The 24,709-nt window shown below is 40.1% G+C and overlaps 1 protein-coding gene across 1 annotated transcript in view; it reads right to left on the bottom strand.

Annotated features, from left to right (window-relative positions):
- TWSG1 (twisted gastrulation BMP signaling modulator 1) overlaps positions 1-24,709 on the bottom strand; it is an 89,980-nt gene that overhangs the window by 54,356 nt on the left and 10,915 nt on the right. The window contains exons 2-3 of the mRNA XM_089671001.1: positions 16,022-16,183; positions 8,326-8,425 (exon numbers count right to left, since the gene is read on the bottom strand). Coding sequence (XP_089527127.1) covers positions 8,326-8,425; positions 16,022-16,144 — 223 coding nt within the window. The 5' untranslated portion in view covers positions 16,145-16,183. The remainder of the gene's footprint in view (positions 1-8,325; positions 8,426-16,021; positions 16,184-24,709) is intronic.

The following is a 24,709-nucleotide window of genomic DNA, read 5'->3' as shown; positions in this document are numbered from 1 at the left end:
ATCACTGAAGCCTGTCTAATGGTAATCTAGCGGGCAGAATACAGGTCCAACCTACTAGGTAGGTAGCTGATTGACTCTGTATGCCTGACTGCTGTAGTGTACAGTCTTGCACTCAAGAGTGACGATATGAAACGATCTCACCATGTGGAACTAGCAAAGTCTGTGCTTGTATTCTAACATAGGACCTGAAGGATGCAATGTCCTTCAAAATGCAACTGTATCCAGGTAATAATCCTGTAGGCACAACCTTGCAGAGTGGTCTAGAGAGCTGGCGTGCACTCCGACATCTCACAGGGGATTGCATGTGGAAGGAGGACAATCCCTTCCGACTACATGTTTTTCCCTTCCCACTGACTGCGGTTTCTTCAGTGGATGTGTTCTCCATGCAGTTAGTAATGAGTTCCTCATGTCTCGATGGGGAAACCTGCAGCAAGAGTTAAGTGTGATCTGACTGCTGACCACCCGTGAAGACACAGTGTCCTCCTTCAAAGAGCCTGGCCTGTTGTGCAGGGTTTTAGGCAAATTTAATGTGAATCTTTCCTCTGCAATCTAACTACCAGGTAAGAGGAACTGGTATTTAGTGACTCGCCCCAAGGGGAATCAATGTGTGTGAAGTGGTTATGGTATCCAGCGTAGGGACCAAACTAATTTTCCTGACATGGATGAGACTCCCATCCATACTTTGTTGGGAAACAAGTATTATCTTGATGGTGTCCAACGGAGTCTGAACTAGCAGACCTGCAAAAGGCAAATCCCACAAAACCAACTGTTCTAGTTCCGAAGGCGGTTGAGTAAAGAAAGCATTCCCCCCCCCCCCCCCCCCCCAAAAAAAAAAAAAAAAAAAAAATAACTCCTCTGGATACAGAAGAAAGTTCTTACTAGCTGCCTTTAGGTGAGGCTGTATAAACACACCAGGGACTAGACCATTCAGGCCCTAAATCTGTGACAGTGGAGGCAAATGGCTAAAGTAGGTAGATAAGAATGAATAGAAAATGAGACATTTGAGAGAAGGGTCTCCCCCACCCCCCAACATTCCTGCAAAGGAGGCGAAAAGAGACACACCCTATCTGATACAAGGGCCTTACTGTGGACCTATATATTGAGAGCCTAAAAAAAGGTGGATATCCTTGCCTACAGGGGACAGGCAGATCCAGTTGAAATTTGACAACGCAAGGTGCAGTCAGATTTTCCAGGTCCTAGGCCCTTCAGGGAGCTGCTGTCCACTAGGTTCCCTGAGACCTATCCTCTTCACTAGAGGTTGTCCAGAGTATCCCAAAAAGGGGATGCCAGGAAAGGGCAACAGGCCTAATACAAAAGTTCGGCCTCTGAAGTGCACGTGCACAACACAAATGATTCTGAACTGTGACAAGGTGAGGGTCAAGAATATTCCCAGACAACCTAGTGTGACAGAAGGTCCATATAGAAAGGGCAAAACACTGTGGGGTACCAGCTACCATTGGGAAACTAGTATTTCAAGGGAAAGGGAAACTCTGAGGCAGAGAGGTGGCCCTGATGGAGCCCAGCTCAGACACCCCAATTGACATAGGGTCTGGAGCAAGGAGTACAGTATAGACACAGGGAGGGGAGGTGCAGCAATAAGTGCAGTAAAGCAAGGGAATGCAAAAGACACAAATGGAGAAAATTTCAGAAGCAATGAAATGCCTCGGGGTACTCTCTGCCACTAAATGCTTGAAGGAAAAGCTTACTATGGACCCAGAAGTATTCACAAACAGTGCCCCAATTAATAGAAGTCGGGGCATACCTTTAAACGTCTGTCAGTGGACTTAGCCAGTTTCTAACTTTTACACCTGTGAGCAGCCTCAGGAGTTAGGCTAACCTATCGCAGAAGTAGCTGAAGGAGATGGAGGAGGCTCAGCCAACCTTTCCCTGGGAGGTCCTGCTTTGAAGAAGGAGTATGCTCTAGCGCAGACTTTTTCAAACAAGGTGTCCAAGCACCCTGGGGTGCCTTCAGGTTTCTCCAGGGATGCCTTAGCAAAATGCCTACAAATTGTATACAAGCCACTGGGTGGATGACGCGTGCCTTAGTTGTCCAAAGCCACAGGTTTTCATTGTGCACCATTTTAACCTTCTAGTCACTGGCATCTTAACCAATTACATAATCGGTTTGCAAGCAGGTCTTTGGGGGCCTGCACAGCATCCTAGTTAGCCACTCTCCTGCTGCTCTCCATCAGCACTGGGATTACATTAGCTTAGTAAGGGAGAGAGACTGAGGAGGAAGAGAATCGATGGAATACTAGTCAGTACCAGTGTGTAAAGGTGCATTTGCTTTGGAAGAATAAATAATTTTTAATGTTGGTTGTCCTGTGTGTGTGAGAATTTTGCTGCATTGCGTAAAAACTATTTATTCAGTTCTTTACATTTCAGAACAGGGTGCCTTGAGATTGTACATATTTTCAAAAGGGTGCTTGACTGAAAAAAGGTTGAGAAACACTACTCTAACCTCCAGCAAGATCCAAAAAGGTAGTATCCAGAGTAGATCCAAAGAGACAACATCCCTCGAAGATTTTGAGGAGTCAGATAATCTTTTGATGGGGGACTGGTTTCCCAGCACCTTAAGCAGAGTGTTCTGAGCATCTGTATGGACAACAGACCCATGAAGGACAGTAATTTAGATGCTTGTAGAATGCCATTGCAGCTGAAGTACAAGGCTCCAGACAGGTATTCCACCTGTTCAATTCAAAAGGTTTTTCCCTGGCTGTGAAGCAGTCCCTTTTGAGGGATCTTCTTCAGAATATGCCAGAGCAAAACTGACTTAAAGTGGAACTCCACTCATCTGAGCACCACAAACGCTATTTAATTAATTTTTAATATTCAAAAGTAAACCCATCTGTTCATGTCTGCATTCTTTATTTTGCTGAGAAATCACTTTGAAAAACACCCTATGGCATTTCTGGCAGTGGCCATCTTGAGCAAAGGCAGATGATGCATGCAGCATTTACTTCCAGGAATCCATCTGCCTTTTGCTCAGGAATAGGCTGAGCTGGGATCCCTCCCTCTTCTCCTGGAGACTCCTGGGATACAGTGAAGGAAATAAGTATTTGATCCCCTGCTGATTTTGATGTTTGCCTACTTACAAAGAAATGATCAGTCTAAAAATCAAATAGTAGGTGTATTGTAACACAGACAGTATAGCAACAAAAATGCAAAAGAAATGCATGTAACAAATTATGCACTGATTTGCATGTTCATGAGGGAAATAAGTATTTGATCCCCTATCATTCAGCAGGATTTCTGGCTACCAGGTGTCTTTCATAGAGGTAACAAGCTGAGATTAGAAGAAGTCTCTTAAAGGGAATGCTGCTAATCTCATGCTGTTACCTGTATAAAAGACACCTGTCCACAGGAGCAATCAAACAATCAGATTCTAAACTCTCCACCATGGCAAAGACCAAAGAGCTGTCCAAGGATGTCAGGGACAGGATTGTAGACCTACACAAGGCTGGATTGGGCTACCAAACTATTGCCAAGCAGCTTGGTGAGAAGGTGACAAGTTAGTGCAATCATTTACAAATGGAATTAACAAAACTACTGTCAGTCTCCCTAGGTCTGGTGCACCATGCAAGATCTCACCTAGTGGAATGTCAACGATCATGAGAACAGTGAGGAATCATCCCAGAACTACATGTGAGGATCTTGTCAATGATCTCCAGGCAGCTGGGACCATAGTCACCAAGAAAACAATTGGTAACACACTACACCGACAAGGATTGAAATCCTGCAGTGCCCGCAAGGTCCCTCTGCTCAAGAAAGCACATGTCCAGGCCCGTCTGAAGTTTGCCACTGAACATCTGAATGATGCAGGGGAGGACTGGCTGAAAGTGTTGTAGTCAGATGAGACCAAAATTGAGCTCTTTGGCATCAACTCAAATAGCCGTGTTTGGAGGAAGAGGAGGAATGCTGCCTATGACCCCAAGAACACCATCCCAACTGTTATACATGGTGGTGGAAACATTCTGCGTTGGGGGTGTTTTTCTGCTAGGGGGACAGGACAACTGCACCATATCAAAGAGACGATGGACGGGACAATGTACCGTTAAATCTTGGGCGAGAACCTTCTTCCCTTAGCCAGGGCATTGAAAATGGGTCATAAATGGGTGTTCCAGCATGACAGTGACCCAAAACACACAGCCAAGGCAACAAAGGAGTGTCTCAAGAAGAAGCACATTAAAGGTCCTGGAGTGGCCTTCAGACCTTAATCCGATTGAAAATCTGTGGAGGGAGCTGAAAGTTCAAGTTGCCAAACGTCAGCCACCAAACCTTAATGACTTGGAGAGAATCTGCCAAGAGGAGTAGGCCAAAATCCCTCCTGAGATGTGTGCAGACCTGGTGGCCAACTACAGGAAATGTCTGACCTCTGTGATTGCCAACAAGGGATTTGCCACCAAGTACTAAGTCATGTTTTGTGAAAGACACCTGGTAGCCAGAATTCCTACTGAATGAACGGGGATCAAATACTTATTTCCCTCATGAACACGCAAATCAGTGCATAATTTGTTAGATATGCATTTCTTTTGACTTTTTTGCTGCTATTCTGCCTCTCAATGTTATAATACACCTACCATTCGATTTTTGGACTGAGTTTCTTTGTGAGTAGGCAAACATTCAAAATCAGCAGGGGATCAAATACTTATTTCCTTCACTGTATATTATATAATTTGCCTAGGCATGGAAACTAGGAAGTATATTTAAAAAAAAAAAAATAAATAAATCTTAATACAAGGAAATATGATATACTTTCCTATCCATGTACTAATGCTAGCAGTATAAGAATTAAAAATAGTCCACCCGAGGCCCACTCACTCCTGTCAGACTGAATCCAGACTTCCCCCCGGGTATGTCGCATACCTTCTTGCGGGACTTGGTCCCACTGACAGCTTAAGTATGCACCAATTCTTTACAGGCGGAAGGCTCTTATCCAGAAGATCTCCTTCTGAAGAAATGGCCAACATTGATCTTAACACAATGGATGTATAGACAACTTCATCATTTCGTCCTCAGCTCAACCCAACTAAAAGTGTTCACTAGACATTTGACCCCCTTTGAGAAACTTTGCGCAACGGACTCACCTCAGAGACATATTATTTCCCAACTTTATTCCGGTCTCAAAACCACCAATGACCTCTCAACGAGGAAAGCTTGTAAGGCCTGGAGCGCAGACCTACAACTCCAACTATCACCGAAAGACTGGGATCACATATATGAACACATACATAAAGGGTCTATATGTGTCTCCACACAAGAAAATAACTTTAACGTGTACTCTAGATGGTATAGAGCTCCATCTCGGCTTCACCGCTTCAACCCCAATGTCTCAGATTTGTGTTGGAGATGCCATCAAACGACAGGCACACTCCTACACATTTGGTGGGAATGCCCATTGTTGCAACCCTTTTGGGGGAAAGTTCAATCTACAATTGCACAAGTTACCACGTACACCCTAAACCGTCCCCCCCACACACAATTTCTTCTCTATCATACGGTACTTCCATTTCGGACATAACGCAAATCACTCGCCTTGCATATGATAAATGTGGCTAAGCAATGTATCCCAGTCCACTGGCATTCAACACATGTTCCCACTATACGAGAAAGGTTTACCCGGATTGACAAAACTGAGGAAATGGAGGAACTGATTTCTGTAGCTAAGGAACATCCCGAGAGATTCAGGAAAACATGGGTATGCTGGAGTCATTACAAATCCACCCCTAACTATTGCCTAATAGTACACGATCAACCAAGACCATCTGGCTGAAGGTCTAACTACAACGCTATAGGGGGATATATTCTGATAACCGAAGACACTTCTCTCATACACAAGGATGGTATGTTCATCTATATCTCAACATGCCTTCTGGGGTTTTTGATACCTGCGTTACCCCACTGACCGGTCTTTCACACATCATACTTCAAGCTCTAGCAATACCTGTCTGGCTGGGCCAATACATGAGAATGTAATGCCTTCTCTCCCCCCCCCCCCTTTTTTTCCTCTCTTCCCCAACATCTCACCCTATAATTCTTTCTACTACTGTCTTTCTTTCTAAACCTCTGGTCTTCACACCTGTTATTTCCCTGTATCATTTCTTCTCTACCAACCAAATAGAGCATTTACCTACACACAGATATGACTAACGTCAACCATAACACATACGCTAGCTATAAATATGTGAACAATGACCGTCACAGTACCCAACGCTTTCCCTACCCTTACCCCTATCATCACACAACTTTACCATTGAAAAGTGGATGAGAGTCAGGACAAGATAACATTCACTAACAGCATTTTATCCATTTTCTTCTTGGTATCCACCATTTGACTTTATGATGGATGTACTCTTTTACATGATTTCGTCTTGCACAACTGTTTACAATTTGTCTCGTTTGCGAAATGGAAAGCAACATGTCATGTCTATGTTTTGACTGTGACCTATGGCTGTACATGCTCTAAATGCTTTTCTCTTCTCTTAAAACAAAGTATTTTTGGAAAAAAAAATAAATAGTCCATGCCGATTTAGAGAGTGAAGTTCCGCTTTAAGGAGGGATTCCAATTGCTGATCAGTAGAATACTTAAGGGTGAGTGAGCCCTCTGCCTGCCAACTGGTGTTATTATTTTGAGTCACTGGCAGATCCATGGTGGGTATAGACTTTAACTCCTCTTTCCCTCTTTGAAGGGAATAGCTCTAACACACCCTTAGGTGGAAACCAGGACTCTTCAGGGTGCTTCCAGGCCTCAAAGAATGCCTCAATCAGAAAGTGTAATGAAAGTTTGCAAAGCTAAAAGGAGCTCTGAAAGATCAAAGGCTAGAGACAGCAAGCAGATTCTTCAAATGCAGGGTAGAATGGACTGCATCAATAAGGTCCAAAACTACTCCTTGTTGCGATGGCAGGAGACTATGGTGCCTAAAAGTAAATACACTTCAGAGATAGAATGTTGGGATTTTGGGAACCTGGATCAGTGATGGTCACAATGACCAGTTGTTTGGTCTCTCCTACAGATTCTGGAAAGTCAGAACTAAATTGACGCTGGAGTGCATATAAAACCTCTGCATTTCGTGTCCACAAAGAATATTGCTAATATGGCCACAAAGTGTGAGAGTTCCACGTTCTGCAACAGAGGTCAGGTTCAATTAGGTCACAAAATATGTGCCTGCATCTGCGACACAACTGGGAAAACAGACAGTCACTAAGTGGCCACACAATCACACAAAAACAAGTTCATGCTGGATACAAAAACAGCCACAAAGATTATAGTGAAGGTATACTCTAATTACAAACTGCTCTTATTTCCTACCTCTGGTAAATACTTCATTTTAAAAAGCATTTTGTTAAATCTTTTTGATAAAGTACAAAAAATACCTGTCAATCATAGCAATTCAGAGTTGTTCATGTGTTATTGCAAAGAGTCTAATTAGCCCTCTTTGTTTTTATCTTGGACTACAGAATAATTAGTGTCTATGTTGTAGTAATGAGGAGAGTGGGAGTGTTTGAGGAAATTAGACAATTGGGCAGTGGACACTAATCAGCAAAAAAAAATGTTCCGTGCTTTTAGCCTACAACAGGACTTAAGTATTTCTGGCAGGTCAACAGGTATATTTATGCACTTGCAGGGTAGTTAAATGGATAAGTTCACATTTCATAGTTTTTTTACACTCAAATTCAGGGTGAAACATTTAACATATTACAGATGGAGCAGTTCCCATATCTCTCCCAATCTCGCATTTTGACAGTGAGCGGGGGATTGTGTCCCTGCGCTTGCTGTAACAATTTAAGAAAAAAAACACGGCCATGTGGGCGGAGTAGTGAATGTGAAAACAAGAACAGTATTTGCAGCTGTTGGCTTGTAATTCTCAATGAACTACCAGGGCACTGTTGAGCACACTGGTAGACCATTGAGTCTTCCTGTCAGTGTGTAACTGACTGCCTGTATGAGGTACAAGCAGACAGCTTACACAGACTGTCTGCAAGAGATCTGCATAGCACCCACAATGCTTCGCAGACTCATAGTAAAAAAATAAATTGTAAAAAGCACATTTTTTTAATCTGCAAAAAAAATGTGCATTTAATATTGTTTTCACAAGGATGATCACAAAAGGAGATCATGGGTAAATGTGCATGTATTCCTGAGAGGTACTAAATGTGTTTTTTTTTTTTTTTAATGACATACTCTCAAAAACATACAAGACCATATGCAGTTGCAATAAGAAATGTTTTCTATGATATCTTCGTTCTGCACTCTAAACACAACAACAAATCTCTTTAAAATACATCTTTTTACCTGTCTACACGAGCTCTAGAACTAGCACTTACCTACACAGTCACAGCACTCATCCCAAAGTGTGCCAAGACACAGCATACATTCCTTACAGCAAGAGCAGTTTCCATCTGTAGGACGACACTGGCACAGCTCCTGGAAAAAATAATTGGAAATGGGCATTCTTAGTACTATAGTTTGTCCTTTTTTCATTAGGAAACAGGCACAGTATGGTATTAGTGAGAATATTTTACAAATATATAAAAGACCATATGTTTATACAAAATATACCTAGATCTGTTGCAAAGGAATGTGTTATGATAAGATCTAGGTAGACAGAGCTTATTGAAATGGTCACATCCCTCATTACTGCTCACAGCAGGAGAGATACATGAATGCTTTAAAATGCAGAGACTTCTGGTCTAGAATTGAACAAATGTCTGGAAGGGTCACACAAAAGGAAGTCATTAGGCTCCTGTTTACACACCAACTTCTTAATGGTCTTCCAACAATGCTCAGAGTAAAGTCTCCACTGTTGCATGAAGTGAGATGCTTCATTACTTCTGAATGGTGTACAATGCTATCAATGTTTAACTGGAAGCTGTGTATATGAAAAAAGTAAATCCTTTCTTCACACTTTAATACAACCTATCTAGTGTGCATTCAATGCATTAAAGCTAGCCATAGATGGATCGAATCTCTGCCAATTCAGCATGGTCCAGCTGAGATTCGATGCATTTATGAGCAGGCTGACTGATGAATTGACTTGGATACAACCAGTATGTCAGATTTTTAGCTTGCAATTATTGCTGCTATAGCTGCTAGCAATATTAATTGCGTTCTCCTGGCAAGAACGGCTCCCTGCACTCACTGTGTAGATGGTGTAATCAAGCTATTTTCTTTAATTCCACCCATGGTTGCAAGAAAGAAAATCACAATCTATGGCCTGCCTTATGGGGGGGGGGGGGGGGGGGGAGAAAATCAGCGCTGTCTAGACAGAGGGCCAGGGGTTATGCAGCTTCATAGAACAATTAGAAGACAATGAAAACTCCTCCTACAAGCTTGCTCTGCATTGTGTAAAAAAGCGGTTCGATTCTGACTTCTTTGATCCTCCCCTTCTTCTAGTGTCTCCCTCTTATCTCCTGATAAGGCATATTGTGTGGAGTCGCTCTGCGCATGCTCAGTTTGGTGTGGTTTGCTAGAGAGGGTTTTTTTCTCCCTTGGTAGTGCATGTGATCAGCACAGAGCCAATCTGCACTGTCCAGACAGAGGTCAGGAGTTCTGCATCCTAGAGCAGAATAAAAACTCCTCCTACAAGCTTTAACCAGTGCTCTGCTGGACACTGATAGAAGTCACAAGACTGCTCTAACTGCTGATAAGCAAAAGGTACTTAGTTTATGTTACTAAAATAATTGCATTTCTATGTTATGTGTACTGTGGGAGACCAGATATAGTGAATGAACAGTCTTGTGTTTAGTAACACTTTAATTCCAAAATCGACTGTTAAAAGCAAAGGAAAGCAGGCTATAGACAGTGCAAATTTCTTTGGTTGCAGGAAAATAATTCACTTGATTCCCCCATCAACACAGACAGTGTTGACAGGGGAATCGCTCCCGCTGATCCACTGTGTTCTCCTGGAGGGGAAGCGGTCCCCTGCTGTGAGAAGATAGTGATTATTGCTGACAGCTGCTAGCAATAATCACATGTACAATCCAGCAGACTGGTTGTAGCCAAGTTGATAGATCAACTTGGGTACATTCAGCCTGCTCATACATGGTTTGAATCTCAAGGTTCAAATCGTCTATGGCCGGCTCAAATATTGACGTATGTTCGAATAGTATTTGTTAAGTCAAATGTACTAAGAATTTTTTTCAGTGTTGCAATAAAAACAATGCTGCCACAGCATAAGAGGTGTAGCATAAAACTATTTTACAAATCACAAAGCTCCCATTGGAGGAGATGCCTATAGACTTTTTTGTTCCTTAATTTTGATTACATTAAAGTGCATCTTCCACACAAATGCAGAGGTGTGAAACATACCTCCATTCACACTAGCAGGACATATTGTGCTGCTTATTGTAAAAAAAAAAAAAAAAGTGTAATCGCATTACAGGTACATGCTGTTAGTGTGAGGGAAGCATTTACCTGAGCTTCCAAACAGTTCTAGGCCTTCCCAGGCACCACAGTGTCTGCTAAATTCAGTGCTGTAAACAGCTGTATTATAGTTGAACACATAACTTTCACTTTAGAAAAGGAAAATAGCCTAGAGCTATTTGTCAGTACTTAACATTATCCATGTGTCTCTAAAGATCCACTTTCAGGCACAAATATTTAATTCTTTATTCCTTTCTCTGGTTCTCCAAAATGTAAGGAAAATTTAAAAGAAGAAGAGCAGCAGAAAATGTTCCCTATTTTTTTTTAACAGATAAAAACCATTACCATAGTGGAGCAGCCCCAGAATTATTTCAGAAAAAAAAACACATGCATTTCATCTTTGCAATACATACATATTTTCCTGTACACTATCCCTTTCAGGTGCAGAAAAATACCTGTTGATGTACGAGAAATGCACTCAGTTCTTATATCTTTGTTGTGTGCTGAAACATTGTCCACATTTTTGTGGACTGAATTGAGTCAACCCTCCCTGCTGTCTTTTGCTAAACCTTGGAATCCCAACCACTGGCCTCATTTCCAGGACACAGTCCAAGATAAAGCAAGAATATTGGCCGAATGATCGTCTAGTTTTTTTTTGCATGCTAGTCTCATATCAAAAATGAAGAGGGTTAATAAAGTTACGAAAATTTTTGCATGACAGAATAGAATTTCAGAAGTGATGTAATGTATTCTTTTGTTTCTGAGCATGATTGGTCTCTTTTTTTTGGACCAATGCTGTACTGCTTAAAACAAAAATAGTATGTACTGGTATCATACGATTAAAATTTCTGTGTTTGTCCCTCCATATAATTTTGCATGAACTGTCGCAATCGGCCCTCGAAAACTGTGTACTGATGATCAGATTACACAGGTCTGCGACTAAAAAACTGTTTGATTATTTTCATCAAATTTCCATGTATTTTGATGTGCTAAAAAAAAAAAAAAAAAAAAAAAAAAAAAAAAAAAAATTGAAAAAACTCCTTGACGTCATGATTTGCCAAAAAATGCAAAATTGTCTTCAAATTTATCAAATTTTTGGTATTTTTTTATATTATGGGTTTTTAAACAAATTTAAAGTCCAAATTACTATTAATTAATTCACATAAGTGCATTTAAGATATAAAATGCCAAAAAAACTTAAAGGGGTTGTCAGTTATGAAAAAAAAAAATAGCACTGTAACTGATGGTCAGCAATATATACATAAGCTAAGCAAGTTTTAGGGAAAAAAAAAATAATTCTATTTCCTCATTTCCCTAGTTCTCTTCTGGCCCTTTGTTGTTATTTGCAGGTAAACAATCTCTGCCCCTCCCCCCTGCAAAGGGGGTGAATACAAGAGCTGCTCTGAGTGACATGTCTGACTACTGGGATACTCAGCAGCATGCTGAATGTGTAAGCCTCAGCCCTGAGTCTGTGCTTCTAATGGTAGAAGAGGTTAATCTTTCCTGAAGAATCCAGTGGGTGGGATACCAAATTCCCTTGTTTTCTGTCTATATGGGACAGTCGAGACCGACAAAATCACTGGACCAAGAAGAGTTGGCAGCTGAGGGTGCTAACAGTGGGTGAAAAAAAAAAAAAAAAAGTCCTCCGAGAAACTGGTACCTTCCCATAAAGTTCTTCTACCACCTCTCCACATAAAATTGGGATTGATGAAGCAATTCATAAAATCACTTCCAAGAGATGGAGAATGCTTCAAATACTTTGTCACCAAGTTTCCAGGCCTGTCAGAGGCAAAATTGAAGGAAGGTGTGTTTTCGGACCAGACATTAGAAGGCTTATAGTTGATCAAGAGTTTGTCAATACCATGACGGATCCTCAAAAAGAAGGGTGGATTGCATTTAAAGAAGTCGTACAGAACTTTTTAGGCAATAACAAAGATCCTCACTACAAAAAAATTCATCTGACGAATGCTGAAAGCATTTCAAGCTTTAGGTTGCCTGATGAGTTTGAAAGTGCATTTCCTCCAGTCCCACCTTGACTCCTTTCCTGAAAATTTGGGAGCTGTGAGTGAGGAACAAGGTGAACGATTCCACCAAGACATTAAAGAGATGGAAAGGAGATACCAGGGAAAATGGAGCATTACAATGATGGCAGACTACTGTTGGATGCTTCAGAGAGACATTCCAGATGCTACTCACAAGCATAAATGCACCAAGAGGACCCTCACAGGGAAGAAGAATCGAGTTTAGTGTGTATAGGTGAGCTCATTTCAGTTCAAAAAAGGATTTATGAAAAAAAATTGTAATAAAACTTAAATGGAAATAGACTTATAAAATTAATTTTGAGGTATTGCCTTAACATAGTTACCTAAATTGTCAGGAAACGTGAGGTCCTATGACAAATGGAGGTCATTTTCGGATTCAGTGCACCAAAAAACAAAGATTATGTGGAATAACCAAAACAGCACTTGAAAAAAAAATTTTTTGCAGACCTGTGTTATCGGACGAAAAATACAGCTCTCAAAGCGATTTTTTGATCATATGTACTTGACTAAGAACCAGAAGGACTAAGTACACTCAATAAGAAAAAAACAGGAAGTGTACACAGGACAGCTCGGTATTTGAGTGATCATGATTTTTGCATTTATTGAAATGTAAGAAATTGTTCAGCCTTGATCTTCAAGGCTCCATGCAAACTAGCTGTTATCAGCATTTTTTTTTTCCTGATCCTAGAAGTTAAGTGTTGTGTGTCCATTCACACTATTTTAGGCTATTCAGAGTTTAGAGCAGGAAAAAAAAAAAATAAAAATAAAATTAAAAAATTCTGTAGCGTTTTTGGGAGCGTTTTTCCAGCAGAAAAAAACCCCCGCTAAAAACGCACCCAACAGCTTTTTTTCTCTCTTTTTTTTTTCCTTACATGTACTGTAAAAAAGTTAATAAAAAACTCGTACGCTCCTAAACCATTACCAGTGTTTTTTTTAGCTAAAACAAAAACCGCTAGTGTGGATGGAGCCTAACTGAACAAAATAAAAAGTAAATAACAGAAGAAGTTCATTGTTGGGCTTATTACCATCACAGAATGGTAACAGTAGAATGATCATGTTTAGTTATCAAGCGGATCCATTTTATTTTACTTACAAATCCATTTAATTGTGGTGATGAATCCTTTGATAAACAATATTCACATTCTGTTGTAGGACCAGATCATACTAGGTTTTACCAGCAACGTTTTCTACTTGTACAACAACTTGTAAAACAATGATCGTAGACCATCTACTATCTATACAAACTTCGAAAAACATGGTGGTGCATACTAGACCAGAATTTAAAAAAAACAAATAATAATAATAGTAATAATAATAATAATAACAACAACAGAGATTTCAGTGACTATAGACAAAGTGAAGTAATCAGTCTGGCCACCTCTAGACACTTAAAAGGTAAAGCTACAAAAAGGGCATAAAATGACAACTAAGAAAAGCCACAAGACTATGATAATCTAAAAGCAAGTAGATCTTCTTCACATACTGTTGGTTGGAAGGCTGTAAAGTCAAATGATAGCCTGACATATGAAAGTGGCAGCCCTCAGATGACCATTATAGTAATGATCGTAGACTATGGTTGGGTGGAAAAATTAAGCAATCTATGAAGAAGGGCATTGCTACTCAGTTGTACCTGGTGCTGTTTGCTTACCAAGCACAGTCCATCACCCTATACATCCAGTGGATTTGGAGGCAACCTGAAAACAACTACTTTGCATGTTTGCCAAATGTTCATGCTGTAGGAGTTTGGATGTATGTCATCTGGCACAGCTGAAAGTCTGGTTTACTGATTATGTAAAACCTTCATCCCAAAAGAACAAAACTCTTTGCCATAACCACTTAAAAATAATTAACTGTTTGGTTTCAGTTTGTTAGTGTATCTAAATCCACCAGTACATCCCACACTCCCTTCCCCCAGACTGACAATGTTGCTGTCCAAAAAGGGTCTCTGTTGCTCCTTCACCGATAGTGGAGGTACCCTAATACAGGAGGTGCATTTCTGACCAAATCATAGGTGAAAACAGAGGAAAAAAAAAGCCTAAAAAAGAAAACTAATGCAACAATCACATCTACAGATTAGTAAGCTGCAATGTATTATATTTTTGGTCTTGGATTTAGTACCGCTTTAAGAGCAAAAATGACTGGTAGCAATTGGCAACATCTCCACTTTTTAATTAACCCATACCAAACAACCCCAAAAAAAAAAAAAAAAAAAAAAGTGTTATATTGCAGTTTACTGAACTAGTTTTTTTTTTTTTACATACCCTCTGTTCTCAGCTGCATAAGAGCTGGGGACAGGAAACAACATCACACCGATCTTCCCAGTGAATGGCTGCACAGGGGGGTATGTTGTCAGTCAGTTTTTAATAGTAATCATTAGGGACTCTTAGGAATACCAGGGATTTCACACAAAAGGAAGCAATACAAAGAGAACAGGGTACTTTTTCATAAGAGTACATGGTACAGCAGTCACATATCAGGGATATGAAATGTTGGATTTACATATTCTTTAACACAAGAAATTTAACCCTTTAAGCCGACAAATGTGCGGCCTCCCAGCATCTGGGCCTAGACGCCGAGCAGCCGCACATTTGCGTTCAGGTAAGAAAAAAACATATGTGATGAGAGCGTGCACCCTGCACACTCCCAGCACACATGTCCGGTACTCACGGAAAAAAGGTCCTGGTCTGCTCTTTCGATCGGGACCTTTCCCGATCATGTGACTGCCACGACGGCGCGTCACAGCGGTCACATGATCCATAAACCCCGCCCGTCCTAACTTCTGAAACTCTTAAAGGGCCGGGAGGTGCCGGCGGGAAGGGGTTAAGGTATGTTTGTGCCTCCTTTTCGGAAGTGACAAGTGCACAGCATTTCTGGCTCCATCAACAGATATTTTTTGTACTTGCTGAAAATATTTTTAGTCTTAAAAAAAAAAAAAAAAAAAAAAAAAAAAGGAGAGAACAAACAGCCACCACATTTGAGGACGGTAAGCTTCAATATATAAACCAACATATCCCTTTTGTGGTAAGCCATATAAATCCCACATAAAGCCCAAAATTAAATCCTACAAATATAATCAATTTATCCAATCAAAATAAATATTGTTACACTTAAAATATGTGTCCAATTTAAATTCACTCCCAATTGTGTTCCAAAATCACATAAAATAAAAATAAAACAGAATCCAAATGTGTCCAATATCAAAGTCCCAAATTTTCACTTCAATCCAGTTAAAAGGAAATTGATCCTAAATAATTCCATGAAAACCTAAAAAAAAAAAAAAAAAGGAAAATAAAAAATTCATAGTGTATTATCTTTTTAAATATATGTACTTCACTTCGTCTGAAGTCCGGAAGTGACAAAACACATTAGGGGAGTAATTTTGGGCTTTATATGGTTTACCACAAAAAGGATATGTTGGATTGCATACTTTCTAGGGAGAAACTGTGACTTTTTGGTAGGAGTGGAAGGGAAGGAGTTTGATTGATTCAATATATAAAGTTTTGTTTTGGTGTTAGATATACTTTAACAATAGACAATCATATTGCACAAATACAGTCTAGTCTACAGTCTCTGGCCAGCCGTGACCCAAGAATTCCAGTGAAAGGCTTTACCTTACCTGAATTAAGCATTTGCTGACATCACTTGCACAGAGGGCTTTATTGCAGCACTGTACTGGCAAAATCCAAGAAATGCACACAGCAACAGCTAATGCAGGAATGGGAAAGTGATACGACTTCATTCTTTACAACAAATAAAAAAGGAAATCTTCCTGGGAAAGCTGGAAATAAAGCACATCATATAGAATACAAGCGTTAGCATATATCATTTTCATGAATGCAATCACAATATTACAGTGCCATAATTTTTGTGTACTATGATCACAAATAGAATAAAGACACATTACAAAAGGCTACATGGGATAGTTTTCACAAATTATGCAACCAATCAAACCATGGTTTAAAGATAATTAAGGTCATCAAGTGAGCAGTAATGAGCACATACAAGGTGTTACACAGATTTTTTTTTAACATCTAAAAAGACACAACTTGATGCGCTGCTGTCATCTGGTTAATATGAAACTAGTTATATTGTAAAGTGCTGAGCAAATTGTTGGCGCTATATAAATCCTGTATAATAATCAGTATAAAAATATGAACACTTCCCCACTTGTTTTGAAGGAGCATGCTCCAAGCCTGTAATCCTGATCAATTCTCCAGTAACCTGGACCAAAAGTGCATGTCAAATGTGAAAGAGAAATAGAAAGAACAGACCAGACAAATACTCATGCCGCATTACAGATACAAACCAGGATTTTAAATGAATGCATTGAACAACCCACTTTAAAAAGACCAGTCCACTCCAAAGTGAAATTTTAGTTTTAGTTGAAACCTGGTGAGCTATGTCAGCCCCTGGTTCTTATGTCTTTGCTACTACAATAGCACCATTTTTTTTTTTTAACTTTCCAGCACTTCCTGTTGCATTATGAATAAAGTAAAATGAATAAGACAAATAACAACCCTCCATTAAATAAATTAAATAATCCAATAAAAGTATGTAAGAGACATAGGCAGTAGAATCCCTGAGAGATACAAGTAGTTGTCAGGTGATTGAACGTTTGAAAAACTAAAATCAGTTTTGGGTGAACAGACCCTTTAAATCACGTCAATTTTACTAAGCTGTGTAACTGGCTGTTTAGTACATTTATATTCTGTGAATAAAGCTTCATTCACACTGCCTATAAAACTCAGGAGCTGTCTGCCTGTACAGAGGTATAAAAAGAGCTCTAGGCAGCGTGTACAGGAACCTGGCATTGCAACCATGATCTACTGATCGCAGGTGCAACACTCTGCAGGCTCCAGTGAAAAAAAATAAAATAAAATGCACATTTTTTTCCCTGCAAAAATAAATGTATTACTTTTTTCTTCACAAAAAGGTGAATTGAAAGTGGAACGTCACTCTCCTAATTAACAGACTATTTGTAATCCTTATGCCGTTAGCATTAGTAAATAGATAGGAAAGTATATATTTACTTGCTTTAAACTTTTTTTTTTTCAGTTACTGCCTTGTTTCCAGGCCTAGGCAAATGACGTCAAAAATCCCAGGAGTCTTCAGGAGGGGTTCTCAGTTAAGCACACCCTCCTGCCTGCATGCATGATCTAAGGGCAGATGGATCCCAGGAAGAAAATGCTACATGAATTATCTGCCCTTACTCAAGATGGTAACAGCCAAAAATGCTGAGGGGTGTTTTCAAACTGATTTCCCAGCAAAATAAAGCATGCATAGATGGGGGAGTTTGCGTTTAATATTAAAAAATGAAATAATCGTTTGGGTTTGTTTTGCTCAGATGTAATGTAGTTCTGCTTTAAGCAGCCCATAGAATAGTCATTTTTTCCCCATTCAATGTGGATGGAGGAATCCTCCCTGCAGAGATATTGAATTCTGATATGAAAGCAGTATTAAAACCAAACATTTACTACTTTGCAGCTTACCCATTCTTAGATGTGATGGGTGCACTTGTTTTCTTTTTCAGGTTCTCTTTCCTTTATTTTTACCTGATAATCCAGCCAGTAGGTTTGTTTTTCAAAAGAACAAGCTCTCCTGCTGATTTATCAGTCATGAGGGCGAGGCAAACCATTTACCACTGACAGGGGTGTTTACAACCATCAGTTATTAATGTAAAACATTTATCATAAATGAAAAACGGTTTGCTGTAGCTCCTTATGAAGTATTAGCTGGAGTCTGGCTTCAATTTGTTAGTTTACCTAAATCTGCTAGTCCACCTAACACTCCCATCCTCCCAGACTGACAAAGCTGCTGTCTAAAGCTACTTCTGTGCTCCTTCATCCAGAGTGGGGCACCCTTACCCCTGGTTCACATTTGTGTGGGTGGTGCCGCTGCGGATCCGCACAAAAATACGTGCAGCCACACCACCCGCACATAGGAACGCAGACCCCCTGTGGGCAGTGCCATTATAATGGCACGCCACCAGCAATGGAAATCACAACCAGGGTGGATAAAAATCAATGATTAAAAAAAAAAAAAAAAAAAAAGGGTTTTTTTTTATTTAAATCGGATTTTTTAAAATAAAATGCTTTTTGGAGGAAAATATATTACCATCCAAAGGTTATTCCATCATGAAATAAAGATTAGTTTTTTAATTATGTAGAATAAGGCTGTATACGTTTAATTTTTTTGGTAAATAAATTCCATTAATCCATTCACAATGTCATGCTCTTTTTTTGTAAGATTATTGGGCAGTTTCTCTGCCTACAAGATATTATCACAGATGCTTGGTTTACTTTTGCAGTTCTCAAAACTGAATTTGACTCAGCGGAGATCACATGCCTTTTCTTCACAGCAAAAATGTTATAACATGAACAGAGTTAAGAAAAAGACCTTAATCCTAACTTCTACAAACCTATGAATACAGAATCAACCCCTTCAGTGCTAAATTTCAAGAAGTTCAGATTGTTTGGAGTGGAATAGATCTGCACAAGAAGAAAGTGAAACTAAGTGTGAGGAGGAAGGGGCTGACAGTCTAAGTTTCTTAAAATATATTTTGTTTAGCCAAATTAGTTAACAAACATGGATGTTTGTTTAAGCAAATAACATATGCTGTAATGTTATTGTTTCAGTTGAATAAATCTAGGTAATGATTATTTTTCTCCTTCCTAAGTACAACAGAAAAGTTATCCAAATATGAATGATTAACCTATTAAACTGGGGATAAAAAAACTAATATGAAAAGTTGTTATTCTAAAAATCTTCATCTACTTGCATATTAAAGTTATACCAACAAGAATTAGTCTTTATGTAGAAAACTATGATTTAAATCAAGCCTTACCGACTAGTGATTTAAATCAAATCCACCCTGATCACAACCGTACTGGGAACGGAGGTTCCCAAGCGGGCTGAGTTTTCTGAAGAAGTGCAGGGACTCCATGCAAATGAATGGGCTCTTGTGCCCATGCAAAACGCGGCCCACAGGAACACAGATGTGAACCTAGGCTAATACAGGTGGTGTGTTACTGGTCGGATCATCAGGTGAAAACAGAGGGAAAAAGCCTAAAAAAGAAAACTAATGCAGATGCCACATCTAAGGACTGGTAAGCTGAAATATATTACAGTTTTTGTTTGGGGTTTAATACGCTTTAATTTTGGATTAAGTCCTCATGCACACGGGGGGAGGAGCCTAACTATGGCGGCGCCGGAGAGCACGATGCGAGTGCTCTCCGACAACCTCCGAGCACCTTGGAGACCTACCTGAGTGAGGAGGTCTCCAGGGGGAGAGACGCCGGCGCTCTGGAGAGACGGGAGCGGAGCTCGGGGAGGTGAGCGTGCCGCGGTGACCAGCGATCAGCTGTTCGGTTGCCGGGGAGATGGAGTAAGGAGAAGTGACCACGTGGGTTGGCCGCAAGGCAGCTCTGGGAAGCGGAGACGCCGGCCGGCTCCCTGCCAAGTGCCGGGTCCCAGACAGGAGAGCGGAGACGCCGGTTTACACCCCAAACCTACAGGAGAAGAAAGAGAAACAGGACCCACATCCACAGTGTATAGGAGACCCTGCAGGAATCCCCCAGAGACATTGGCCAGGTGTAAAGAGTGGACGGCTGAGGCTCTAAGTCGACCCACTGGGTGAGTGGGTGAAGAAGGGTGAGTCCACACGCAAGAACCACATGTAACTGTTTATGCTGGCTGATCTGTGGGAAAGGACTTAAATATTGCCCATAAAGAGAAAAGGGGGATTCCCAGGGATTTGGAAAGTGAGAAGTGGTAAAAAGAAGTGTTAAACTGACAGAACCTGTCTGACATCATTACCCCAATATACAGCTTAAAATTTCCCTCTGATTAAAGAGCACAGTTATTGCAGAAGATATGAAGAATAAAAGCACTAAAGGAAGTGGGCTAAAAGGGTCTCAGACAGGTACAATTAAAAAATACACCTCCCAGGGGAATGCGACTCCAGAAAGAGCCAATAGTGGAAATGAAAAAGGGGAAATGGAAACTTCCTTGGAGAACAGTCCTAGAATGTCATTGGGCTTGGAAAGTAGTAACCAACAGTGGAAAGAAAATTCCGTTAGGATAGATCTGGCAAAAGATCTACAAGTGCCAAATAAAAGTGAGATGGCTGAAATGTTTAAGGATCTGGAAAAAACTATTAAGCAAGAAATGACAAATATACGTCAGGATCTAGGGCACCTGCTAATAAGAACGGAAGAAATGGAGGGAAAAATTAACAAACATACCCAAGACATCACGGACTTAGAAAAAAGGTCCGCTATGATGAGGAATACGCAGAAACAACTGCAGTATAAAATAGAAGTACAGGAGAACAGATCCAGGAGAAGCAACTTGAGGATAAGAGGAAACCCAGATATTCTGAAAGGGGGAGATCTACGAGATATAGTCTGTAAAATGTTAAACTCCATCATGGATAGACCTGAAACAGAGGAAATTAAACTGGATGGAGTTTTTAGAGCAGGAAAGTTCCAACAAGGTAATGCGAAGGAAAAATCAAGAGATGTGATTGTTCAGTTGCAAAATTATGGAGATAAAGAAGAGATTTGGAGAAGGATTAAAGGAAGAACAACTATTCAATATGGTGATATAAATTTACAGATTTTTGCGGACTTATCGCATGAGACTTTGTGGAGAAGAAGAGCTTTGAGGCCCCTATTAGAGCAGATGAGATCAAGGAATGTGCAATACAGATGGGGTAACCCAGAGTGTTTAATCGGTTGGAAAAACGGTGTTACAGCATATCTGAGATTTCCAGAGGACTTAAGAGACTTTTGTGACAGACTGGAATTGCAGAGAATGAGGATCAGTGGGTGGGAAACAGAGATAGAAATCGGTATAGGGGAAAAAGAAGCATGGCAGGAAGTAGGTAGGGGAGGGGTAGCGAGGAGTTAGTTGGGGTGGTGTGGGTTTTTTTTTTTCTCCTCTTCCCTAACTTTCTCTTTAAATCGTACCGCTAAGGATAAAGAAACAAAGCAAGGGTGGGAAACCGTGGTGGTTGGAGGGAGGGATGAGCCGTACATGGGAGGAGTTCAATCCCCAGGTATAAAAATCAAAGGTGGGTTTATTACCACAAATGATTGATAGGCAGCTTCAAGGCCTAATTAGGGGGGGGGGGGGGGGGGTTGGGAGGGGAGTGGGACGGGAGTTGGGTGGGAGGGAGGAGAGGAGGTATTGGGTTAATACTCTGCAGGACAGTAAGGATAAAAAGGAAAAGGCACTTGGAAGAGAGATGGAGTTAATTGGGAATGATGGAAGAAATACAGTTTATAACCTATAATGTGAACGGGCTGAGTTGTCCAGGGAAGAGATTTAGGTTGTTTAATGAGTTACATCATAGGGCGACGTCAGTGGTATTTTTACAGGAAACGCACTTTGAGATAGAAGCAAATGTGAAATTGAAATCCAAACACTATCCAATATGGTATTATGCAGATTCTCCAATTAAAAGAGCAAAAGGGGTTGCAATAGGTTTGGCAAAGAATATAAGATTTGAGCTGGAGGATAGAAGAACCGACCCGGAGGGGAGGTTTTTATTCTTAAAAAGGTAGACTTCAGGGGATAGAGTGTACTTTAGCCAATATATACTGCCCTAATAAAAATCCGGAGATGTATATGAAGGGTCTGTTGAAAAAATTAATGGAATTTAAAAAAGGGCGTTTGATAGTAGCTGGAGACCTAAATTTCTGTATGGACCCACAAAGGGATAATACCTCTTCTGTGCAGAGAGAGGGGAGTAGGTCTCTGAGAGCTTTGAAGAAAGTGATGCATGAATATCAACTAGTAGATACTTGGAGAATAACGCATATGAAAGACAGAGACTATACCTTCTTCTCTAATGCACATGAGATGTACTCGAGATTAGACTACATCTTAATAGACCATCAACTTATAGATCATCTGGTTAAAATTGATATAGAGACAAGGACGCTCTCGGATCATGCTCCGGTCGTAATGAAAATGGGATGGGGAAGAAGGGGGTCTGGAGGATTAGGGTGGAGGTTAAATGAGGCTCTTCTTCTGGATGAGGATGTAGTTCAGAAAATCGAGAAAGAGATCAAGGTATATTTTAAGGAGAACGAAACAGAGGAAGTATTGATAGCTACAGTCTGGGAAAGCCATAAGGTATTCATAAGAGGTATCTTGATTGCGGCAGGAGCAAGGAAGAAAAAGGAAAGAAGAGAGAGGGTCAGTGGATTATTAAAAGACATATTGGACTTGGAGCAGATACATAAGAAGAAAATAACAAAAGATACGAGACAGAAGTTATTGGATAAAAAAGATGAGCTTGAGAGGTTGATGGATGAGGAGAAGAGAAGAGTATACAACAGGGTTTTGAATGAGAGATATAGATGGGGAGACAGACCAGGAAGATATCTAATGAGAGCTTTGAATAAAAAGAAAAATAGGAACTATATAGAAAAGATAAAAAGTTCAAAGGGGGAGTTGGTCCACTCAAACAAAGAGATTATTAAAGTATTTACGGAGTATTATAAAAAGTTATATAATATTAATCCCCAAGGCCCTCTAAAAGAAGTTCAAGAGGGAATAAAAAAAAGATGACATACTTAAAAAATGCGGGATTACCAAAACTAAGCAAAGCACAGTTGAACTCCCTAGACGCAGAAATTTCCCAGGAAGAAATTAAAAAAGCATTAAAAAGCACAGGGGGGGGGGGGGGAAGCCCAGGTCCGGATGGCTATACAGTTAAGTACTATAAGAAATTCAGTGAAGTACTGATACCCAAGCTGGAGAAATATATGAATGCTCTGGGAGGTGGGATGGAAGTGAGGAGAGAATCCCTACAGGCCCATGTAGTACTTATTCACAAGGAGGGAAAAGATCCATCTCAGTGCTCCAGTTATAGACCTATCTCACTATTGAACACTGATACTAAACTGTATGCAAAGGTGTTAGCAAACAGGTTGAGGGATCTGATGCCTGAATGGATCCATGGAGACCAGGTGGGCTTTGTACCGGGGAGAGAAGGCAGAGATAATGGCTTGAGAACCCTGATGCTTATTCAGAAAAGTAGAAAAGGGAAAGCCCCGGAGGCGCTCTTGTCAATTGATGCAGAGAAGGCATTTGATAGAGTGGACTGGGGCTTTATGATGGACAACTTAAAAGTGCTGGGGATAGGTGATAGAATGCGAGAGTGGATAAGTAAATTATATAGAGAGCCCACTGCAATCATCACGGTAAATGGGGAGAGATCAGAACCCATAGGAATGTCTAATGGTACAAGACAAGGCTGCCCACTGTCCCCCCTGCTATATGTATTGTCACTCGAACCTTTGTTGTCAATAATAAGAAATAGTGGATCGGTAAAGGGAATTCAGATAGGATCCATAGAACATAGAGTAGCGGCCTTTGCGGACGACTTATTGTTATATGTTGGGAATCCCCGAATAACACTCCCAAATATAATGAAGATTCTGAAGGAGTACGGTGAACTATCAAATTTAAAAATTAATCCAACGAAAACAGAGATCCTGAATATTAATATACCAAAGAATGAAAAAGAAAAACTACAAAAAGAATTCCCCTTTATATGGAGAGAAAAAGAGATAAAATACCTAGGAATAAAACTCACTGCCTCATCTAAGCATTTGTATAGATTAAACTATATTTCTTTGGTAAATGAGATCAGGGAAGATTTAAAAAGACTAGAAGGAGGAAATCCATCCTGGATAGGACGGATAAACCTAGTCAAAATGGTAATTATGCCTAAAATACTGTATAGATTTCAAATGGTACCAATTAAAATTCCAGAAGCCTTCTTTAAGATAACGAAAAAAATGTTAACAAGATACATATGGAAGAATAAAAAACCCAGAATAGCATATGAAACATTGAGTAGGACTAAAGAGAAAGGGGGATTGGGTCTACCAGATGTCAAGAGATACTATAAAGCAGTGGTTTTAGCAAGAATATATGACTGGACATTTAACCACAAGGGGAAAAGTTGGGTAACAATAGAAAATTATCTTAGTGGCATTAGATTGAACCAGATGATATGGGTCCCACCACAGTTTAGGGGAATCAAAGATAGCACAAGTATCTACACTTTAAATGTTCTTAGGGTATGGGACAACTTACACAAAAACATGAAATGGGAATTTAATTCTATATTAATGCCTCTCACAAATACTGATTACTTTCCCCCGGGAAAGAACAAGATATCAGGGAGATGGTTTAGAAGGGAGGATACCCAACTGAGAGATGTTCTGGTGGAGGGGGAATTGAGATCACTTAAAGACTTAATAGAGAAGAAGGGAGATATCTTTAG

The sequence above is a fragment of the Staurois parvus genome, unplaced genomic scaffold (genome assembly GCF_062004578.1).
Source record: "Staurois parvus isolate SC_StPar_1 unplaced genomic scaffold, SC_StPar_1.0 ptg000097l, whole genome shotgun sequence".
NCBI lineage: Eukaryota > Metazoa > Chordata > Amphibia > Anura > Ranidae > Staurois > Staurois parvus.
Note: the sequence above shows the minus strand (reverse complement) of the source record. Positions and strands in the feature narration are given on the sequence as shown.